This window comes from Hevea brasiliensis, chromosome 13 (assembly GCF_030052815.1).
Source record: "Hevea brasiliensis isolate MT/VB/25A 57/8 chromosome 13, ASM3005281v1, whole genome shotgun sequence".
NCBI lineage: Eukaryota > Viridiplantae > Streptophyta > Magnoliopsida > Malpighiales > Euphorbiaceae > Hevea > Hevea brasiliensis.
In genome coordinates, this window is record NC_079505.1 from 84,481,473 (window position 1) to 84,490,269 (window position 8,797).

General features: G+C 30.9%; 1 protein-coding gene across 1 annotated transcript; it reads right to left on the bottom strand.

Annotated features, from left to right (window-relative positions):
- Window positions 1-1,958: 1,958 nt before the first annotated feature.
- On the bottom strand, window positions 1,959-5,788 carry LOC110671877 (ubiquitin-conjugating enzyme E2 27). Its single transcript, XM_021834489.2, has 5 exons — window positions 5,383-5,788; window positions 4,742-4,790; window positions 3,726-3,885; window positions 2,866-2,955; window positions 1,959-2,340 (listed from the first exon to the last, which is right to left on the bottom strand). The coding sequence occupies exons 1-5, from the start codon at window positions 5,558-5,560 to the stop codon at window positions 2,233-2,235; spliced, it is 585 nt and encodes a 194-aa protein (XP_021690181.2). The 5' UTR covers window positions 5,561-5,788; the 3' UTR covers window positions 1,959-2,232.
- Between the last annotated feature and the right edge of the window lie 3,009 nt (window positions 5,789-8,797).

The following is an 8,797-nucleotide window of genomic DNA, read 5'->3' on the forward strand; positions in this document are numbered from 1 at the left end:
AACTGTTTTATTATTTTAGTATTTTTATGACTAAAATTGATCAAATTTAATTTTTAATTATTTTTTAATACTCTATAACTAGTATAATTAAAAAAATAATTTTCTCAACGATAGTTTCAACAACAATACCTATAACATGTCTATAAGAAGTCCCACAAAGGCAAATAAATGAGCAAATCCCTTACTCAATGGGTGAGTTACTGAGAATCTAAAAATGTAAAATGGGATGGCTCTCTGGAGACGCTCTTTTTCTTTTACGTTTAGGGGGTTATATTAATATTTATTGGTCCTCTGGCTTCTCCTTGGCCTTTTCTCATCATCACGTTTTGGGGGGTTGCAAATTTTCAGCCACTGTCTGAGAAGGCTGTTTTTTGTTGGGAGCCTCTACTTGGCTATGATGTGTCCGCTTGTGTTTGTTAGGTAGTGAACTTCCTCGCTTTAGAGCTTCTAAGTTGATAGAATGTCTTCCCCAGAGCCTTTAGTGCCTCAATGCTTCGACGATGCGTATGCTTCCACTAGGCCAGACCTCCTCTTTTGGGTCAAACACTCATTAGTTTTAGGACTTTGGGGTGCGGATTATGGGCATACTTTTCTTCTAGACTCGGGCGATTAGGCATAACCAGGTTGCTAGTTCTTGTTTTTTGGGCCATAGACCTTGTACTGTGGTTTGGGCTTTGTAATGTGGTGCTAGCTTTATCAATGAAACTCAATAATTTTAGGGGAAAAAAAGTCGGTGATAATCCAAACAAAAAAAATTTAGAAATAGCATATTTTGGGTGCTCGTAAGTGTGAAGACCTTTAGATTTGAGAAGAGAAGAGAATGCGTATTGAAAATTACAAATTATAATCACGATCAAGATAACAAAGGCTAACAAAAGAGGGCAGATTCTCATATGGTATGGCTCTACTTTCTATTGAAGGGTTATAACAGCTCATGCCATCATCATAGATTTTAATCTCTCGTTTTGATGTTCTATCCATGCAATCAATTACACATATCATGTTTCCAATTCTTCTTTGTTTTATTGAAAGTTATTTTCAATTATTAATCTGAGCGAGTGGTCCTGCCCTTTACATCAAGGAAGAGTCCATATTTTTCTATTATTGAAGAAAAATAAAGCCTAGGCAATTCTAGTCCTCATGTTAAAAGTTGGACAAAAACCAGACAAAGCATGCAAGTATCCAAAGCAAAATAATTGCAAGTGAAAGAGCCACCTTAATTAATTTAGAACCCAACACATGTCATCTGCCCATTTGGTAATTTTGGTCCTGTTGATAGGGGAAGATTCAAGGTCCTTGTCTTATTTATCTTTAACAACATCAAACCTTGCCATTCCTCTCACTCAGATCCATTCTCTTACTCTGTCTGCAATTTCATTCTTTGCCCTTCTGATTGTTGCATTTACAAAATACAATCACAGAAATTGGAAGTTGAATGCAAAAATGGGGTGCTGCTCAGATTCAGATGATTTGTTGATGCCACTGTTGCTGGCTCTAGTCATAGCAATGCTCATTTTTGTCGTCTGTCAACCTCCTCCAAGAAGAGTCGCTCTTTATCACTGCCCTTGAATTTTGTTATTCTTCTAAGCAAATTATATATTCTTCTTTTGCCTGTAAGTTCTGCACAAGCTAAGTGTTTTGTATTATATATTTTATCCATTATTACTTGTTAGTTCTCCAAGGCCTGCATTGATTTGCACTCACCCAACTATTGTCGATGAAATTACGATAGAAAGTCATATACGATATTGCGAGTGGTATTTTTTTATTATTATGATAAAATAGTAAAACATTATACTGTATGAGACTGCCAATATGATGATAAGGGCAAGAATTTCACAGGTGAGAACTAGCCAAGGTTTCAAAGACAGCAACTGTTAATGAATAATTATTCATATTGAATAAGTACGTTAAAGAAAATTATTTAGTGCCATATCATCTTTCAATTAAAACGTAAGTTGAGCAATGAAATAAAGCAATAGATAAAGAGTTTAGTTGATGAAAACTAAATAGAGCCACGTTAGAACATTAAAATTTTCATTTAGTTTACAAGCTACTAGCAACATAATTTAGATTTTAGCTACTCCATCCATATGGTGTTCGATGCAACCCATTAATGTGATCCGGCTTCATCAGCAGCCATGTTCAACAGAGACTAAATTAGGAAACCCTATACTCGTATGAACCTTCTGCATCTTGATAAAACAATAAGCATTGGCTTCCAATCCTTTCTTAGCCAGAACAAAGCTTTTCAAGTGCCAAGTTTTCATCACCACCAAAAGCATCCAGCGTACTCCTGACCAATGCTTCAGGGAAGCCCATCTCAACAAGTTTCTGCACCTATACCAATCCAACACTAGCTTATCAAGTCTTCTACTCCAACATTAAATAATCCATTCTAGATCTATGTAGAAGAAAATACAAAGATTGTCCCTGCTGTAAGTATCTAATTTTTAGATTGGCACAACTGTCATATGTATGCTGAAAATATTGTACAATTAGGCTCCGTTTGCTTCATAGAAAAAAACTTGTATATGAAAAATGTTTTCAAACATAAGAATATTTTCCTTTATTTGGTTGTAATGTTAAACTAATGGTATGTATTTATTTGATGTATGTATAAATGTTTTCACATTTTAATAAAATTATCAAAAAATGAAAAATGACTTCCTCTTTTGAAAAAATAAATTTATTTTCCTTAGGTTTCCCTTTGACCACTTGAGTGCTCCAAACGCTAAAAAATACAAAAAATGTCTTCCAGAGAAATTTTTTCCGTAAAATAAACGGAGCCTTAGAAACGCAATCACTTATTATAAGCAAGAGAGACACCAGGAGAGGGACCAAACAAACTGATACTCTCAATACCTTTTCCTCAACCCCAAGAGATGAGATCTTGGCAAAAGTTTCTGTCCAGTAACGGGCTGTGCCAACAAAAGTCTGATAGTCTTTAAGGTACTGCAATGTCCACAGAAACTAACTTATACAGTGATGAAGAAATTTAAGTCAATTACAAACAGACACCCACATTGAAGCAAGATTTAGAGCAGAACTCAGAGAAATGAGCTTACATGGAATTGCAAGAGCTTGCATCAGAAATCTAGCACAAGCTTCATTATTTTTCGATTACCCAATTATCCCCAAAGCTTATAAGTTATAATCAGAAGTCCAGAATCCTTGATCAATTCTCACAAACAAACGATGAAAGTCGATGGAAATAAAAATCAATGCATCTCAATCATGATGCAATTAAATATGAGAACTACACAGTAGAGTTTTTAAAGTTACTAGCACTGATTTAGGCATGCAGTTCATGGTTTTAAAAAACTAAAACTTAGTTTCCCACCACCTTTCTTTCTTGCAGTTATTGCAAGACAGAATTTCCAGAAACTAGATATTTGTTCAAGCTCATAACTTCAGCAAAATTAAACCAATTTCACAAATAATTCTAGGCCAAGCCTTCCAAACAAAACAAACATAAATTGAATCAACGAAAATTCAAACCAGCAATCAAACATGGAATCTCAAGAGAAACTGGGATTGCAAAGTTTTCTAGAATCCAAATACTCAATTACACAAAATAATAGCCGCAGAGTCAATGAGGAGAGGGTAAAGTGTGGAGAGAGAGACAGAGGAAAAAAGAAAACCCTAGAATGGTCTATTGACTTACAAAGTTATTACCAAAATCCAATTAAGACACCAAAGCTAAAAATTGCAGCAAACTGCACCTGTTGTGCTACTACAGCATCTTGAGGGTCATCAGGTTGAGGAGCAGAGAGTAATGCTTGGACAGAAAGTAGTGCTGTCTTTAGAGTGAGTGCTGGGCTCCATTGATCTTTCAAAATGTCCAGGCAAATTGCCCCACTCTGGCTGCTAATATTAGGGTGCCTTAAGCAGGAAGATCACAATACAGAAAAGGATTGCAGAGTTAATCATCTCAAAACATCAACTGAAAATTTTATGCCAGTAGCATGCATCCACTAATCCAATTTGAAACCAATACGATGAATTTTAAAAGCCTAAGACAGCACATCCAGTGGAGGACGAAAAAGCTAATCCAACATTTAAAATTCATCCCAGAAACAACAAAACCCAGCACAAACTTCATATGATGATAGAAATTTCTAGGTGGCTTCTGCATTCAAACATCATATGCAAGATGCATTGCAGAGACCAGTGTCAACATAAAAATTGCATATTTAGATTTCAAAGCACCCTGAAAATATTAGCATGCCCTCTGCAAATACAACATAGCAAAAGGAAAGAAGATGTTAGGGGCAAAAGATTAATGCCATAGCGTGCAATAAGATGCATCGCATGCCTGCAAAATTCATCCCTAAATTTAAGTCCATGACATGCATAAACCAATTGCATCCTTAATTTTAAGGCGTCAAAGGCACCAATTCTCCAGCCCTTTTACAATACTTCCACACCATCAATTAAGAAGATATAGATAATAAAAAATAATAATAAGGAGCATTAAATACAGAAGAAGTACTTTTTAGCTCATAACCATCTCCATGCTGTAAAAATCTTACTGAACATGAACCGACCTGAAATTTCTCAATGCAAATCAAAAGCTACTATAATATATTTCTAACAACATCATCAGTCCTCCAAGATACACCCATCTACTATTATGCATGCAGACAATAGCATATGAATCACAATTACATATAATATGCTACCAATTTTACAACTGAAACCATGCAAATAATAGCAGAATGAAACAATTAATTCCTACCAGACTTTTGTTGTGAACTGCATTTTGGGAGGCTCGAAAGGATATCCATCTACAAAATGAATCAAGCATCAGAAATGCGAGTTAACAGAAGATCTTTTATTTTTTAACCTCCTATTCTGTAAATATATCAACCAATAAAGCAAACAATTAGCTAGAAGTAATGATAATCTCTGGGAGGAAAAAAAAGTTGCCCAACATTTGACCAATTATATAGTCCTTTATCCTGAATTCTGACAACCAAACAATTAGGCCAACTGCACGTGCATTCAAAAGTCAACAGATTGCTAAAACCATTATCTGATATAGCCCAAAATCTAAATCCACTTGAAACCCTAAACCCACACGAAAAATTTATCCAGTCTTTAAGAGCAAAAGTAGCAGATATACATTTAAAACCAAACCCATAAAAAACCATCACAACAAATAAAGAAATGAATTCAATTTCTCAAGCAAGTTACTTTATTTCAGAATTTTCTTTTTCTTCTAATGACAAAACATAAAAAAAAATATTTAAATGCAACTCAATTAAGAGAAAACCCAACAAAATTAGCATAAAAGCAAAAACTAAATGAACAGAGAAACAAATTAAACCGAGGGACATAAAACAGAAACTGTGAAGGAACGATTGTGTGTGCATATACCCGGAAGTGAAATGTCAATTTGGAAAGTGCCACCCTCGTAAGGAGTGCCCATTGGTCCAGGAATGGTGCCGGTCAAGCGAGCAATATTCTCGGACTTAGGGGTGACTTTGATGCCAGACTCTTCTATGTCTCTACTGCATTCTTGAAGTTCTTTTTGTACGCGAGCAAAATCGATCATCCTGAATTGAGTGATGAGAAATATAAAAGTCCAAATATAGAGAAAGTAAAAGGAAAATAAAGGGAGCTAAATTGCAGTGTTAAGGGAAGGATAAGAAGAAGCGAAGAGAAGAGAATAAAGGCTCTTCCTTTCTCTCTCTCTCTCTCATAGTTGCTTCGCCCACCCCGGTTTAGAGAGAGAAGATTTCCTTTTAGCGAAAATACTGAAGCATAGTGAAGCGCACAAATTATATCTAGGAAAAATATATTATATATTTTTTTTAACCTCTTAATAATAATAAAAGATTAAAAATAATTAATAATTAATAATTTTTTTATTATAATAACATTTTAAATGACACTTTAAACAGTAAAAATATTATTAATTTACTTCCATTTAGTCCATAGTTTATGATAGTAATAATTTTTAGAATTGAGATAATTTAATAATTTATGAGAATAATATTTTAAATTAATTTTTAATTAATATAATTTACAATAATATTTTTTAATAATAATAATTTTAACAAAAATATCAAAACACACCTTAAAAAGTATGCATACCTAAAACAAATAGTGTAAGTGAAGGGGAAGCGGTGAGTGCGTCCTCCCACTAGCTCAGCGACAACGATTCCCAGCCAATAACATTAATGAAAATGATTAGGTAGACCTAATGCCTACAGTCTTGCTTTAACATCAAATTTTCATATCTAAAGTGATTCAACAATTTGGATTTTTTTTTTTTTCAGTCAATTACTATTATTGGGCCTTGGCTCCAGATAAGGCCCATCTTATTTCACATTGTCCAGTTTATTTCTGTGGCTTCTATCGTTTCATAATTGGATGTTGAGAGTTTGTTTGAAAATATAGTTTAAATGTATTTTTTTTTAAATATTGCTTTAAATATTATTGAAAAATAATTTGTAAAGGTTATTTAATTATTTTAAATCTTATAATTAAAATATATTAAATTTGAGTGAAAACTAATTTTTAATAATGTTAATTAGTATATTTAAATAAATATTTTTTTTCGACAACAGCTTGGCAATAATATCAAATCAAGCATTAACAATAAGATGTCGACCAAGCGTGACTCTGGGCAGCTACCGCTTCATTTCGTCACTCTATTTTAGAGGTGGCAATTGAGACTGGTGGATCGTATTTGTTTCCACACGAATACGATATCAATATAATTAATTTATTATATTATATGATATATTAAAATTAATATTATATCACGTTTAGTTAACTTGACGCAATATAATTTTATTAAATATGATTTTACATAATAAAATATGACATATTTAATATAATTTAATGCAATTCATTATAATTTATTTGACATGATTCAATGTTTTTCAATATATTATATGAAATTTATATATATATATATATATATATATATATATATATATATATATATATTAACAAAAATTTAAGAAAAAACTTATAAATAACATAATTTTTAACTTATTATATAAATGTATAAATTAAATAAATTTGATAAAGAAGATAAAATTCAATTATAATAAAACTTTAATCTAATAAATAACTAAGTTTATATTTAGTAATTTATTGTCTTTTAATAATATAATTTCTTGGGTAATAGGTAAAGTGAATACATGAGTCAAAATAAATTTAATAAGTTGACGAATCAAAACGAGTCGATATATGATATAAATAATAGAATATGTCATAATTGAATCAATAAATTAATCTATAACACAACATGATCAGTATTATTTAGTTTTTTATCTCTACTTTTAAATATAAAATAAAAAAAATTGAATTTAAGTTTCTTTATAACTTTATCTATTTATTAAAAGTGTAAAAAATATAAAATTTTAATTAAAGTTTTTTTTTTCTTTTATCTATTATAGAATATAACACCTTTATAATATGAATTATGAAATGAAAAAATGGCTATTTATATTTTATTAATTATTATTATTAGATTCATTACACCTTTACTTAAATGTGGCCATCAGTTGAATTAATCATAAACTACTAAAGAATAAAGAATGGTGTCTTCTGCTAAAATTTTACGCAATCAAAATCAAAATTATAGGATTCATTTAAGATAAATTATCTATAAGAAAAATAATTTGATTGAATTATTATATAATTATATTTAATTTTTATTTATTTTAAAATAAAAATTTTCAAATTAAAATAATTAAAATTTTCAATTTTACATATGAAAATTAAATAAAAAAATTAATTAAATTAAATTCTTATAAAAAAATAATTTCTAAATAATGAGATAAAAATATTAATTTCAATTCAGTTAGTTTTATTTTGATTTGATCATTAAATATAATTTTTAATTTTTAAAGAATTAATTTTAAATTGAATATAAATCAATGAATTTAATTTAATTTTTATTTTTAATTAATTTAATTTTAATTATTTTTATATTGATTCCGGTCATAAATTGACCTTTTGCCGAACCTACCAGTTAAAAAATAAGAAAAAAAAAAAGCCACCATGCAAGTCGGAAAACATGTTATAAATGCAAATCGCTTTGTGTTGCTCATAAACATGGAACTTGTTATAATAAACCCAACTACCCAAAAATTAGGCCCCTATGAATTGCAGCCCCAGCCAGAGGCGCAACGACGTCCCTTGCCCTCTAAAAATTTTTAAAATTAAAATTTTATTTTTATATTATTTAAAAAAATATTAATGTTTACCTCCTTTTAAATAATTCTAAAATTAAAAATTTGTAAAAATTCTCTCAGTATAAAGAGATTTAAATATAAAATTTACATGATCTATTAGCTATAAGATAAAATCAAGGATGCGTGACATAAGCATATTAGGCTATGTAGAAAGAGAGTGAAATTCAACTAGAAAAATAAGACACGACGTCTGAAAAACTATGCATCATCTCATCACCACGATAAGGAAAAAAAATCACCAAAGCGAGGAGATATTGGGTGGAGTCGGCGTACCAAGCTGTGCATGATAGGGCATTTGTAAATTGTAATGGACAATCCAATGCATGACGTGCCAAGCGGCCCAAGTGCGGCGTGGCTACGGAAGGACACATTTGTTGGACCCTGTTTTGCTATTGATTCACCACACATTTCTATTTCAGAATGTTGTGGGGACATGGATATGCTTGCCATGTATCTCATTGTATGCATGATTCCTTCTCTATGAGTATCACCGCCATTTACAAAATCCTCCGCCAGTAGTAATTTCATTTTGATAAAAATACATCATTAATTTAAATAAATTAACAATTACTTAAAAA

What these genes read in the sequence shown, in the direction of transcription:
- LOC110671877 (XM_021834489.2), bottom strand. Translation starts at nt 5,560, where the DNA reads ATGATCGATTTTGCTCGCGTACAAAAAGAACTTCAAGAATGCAGTAGA. An exon ending in AATTGACATTTCACTTCCGG is followed by an intron (nt 4,791 to 5,382) that starts GTATATGCACAC and finishes TTCATTTTGTAG; the next exon opens with ATGGATATCCTTTCGAGCCT. An exon ending in CAGTTCACAACAAAAGTCTG is followed by an intron (nt 3,886 to 4,741) that starts GTAGGAATTAAT and finishes TTCCTGCTTAAG; the next exon opens with GCACCCTAATATTAGCAGCC.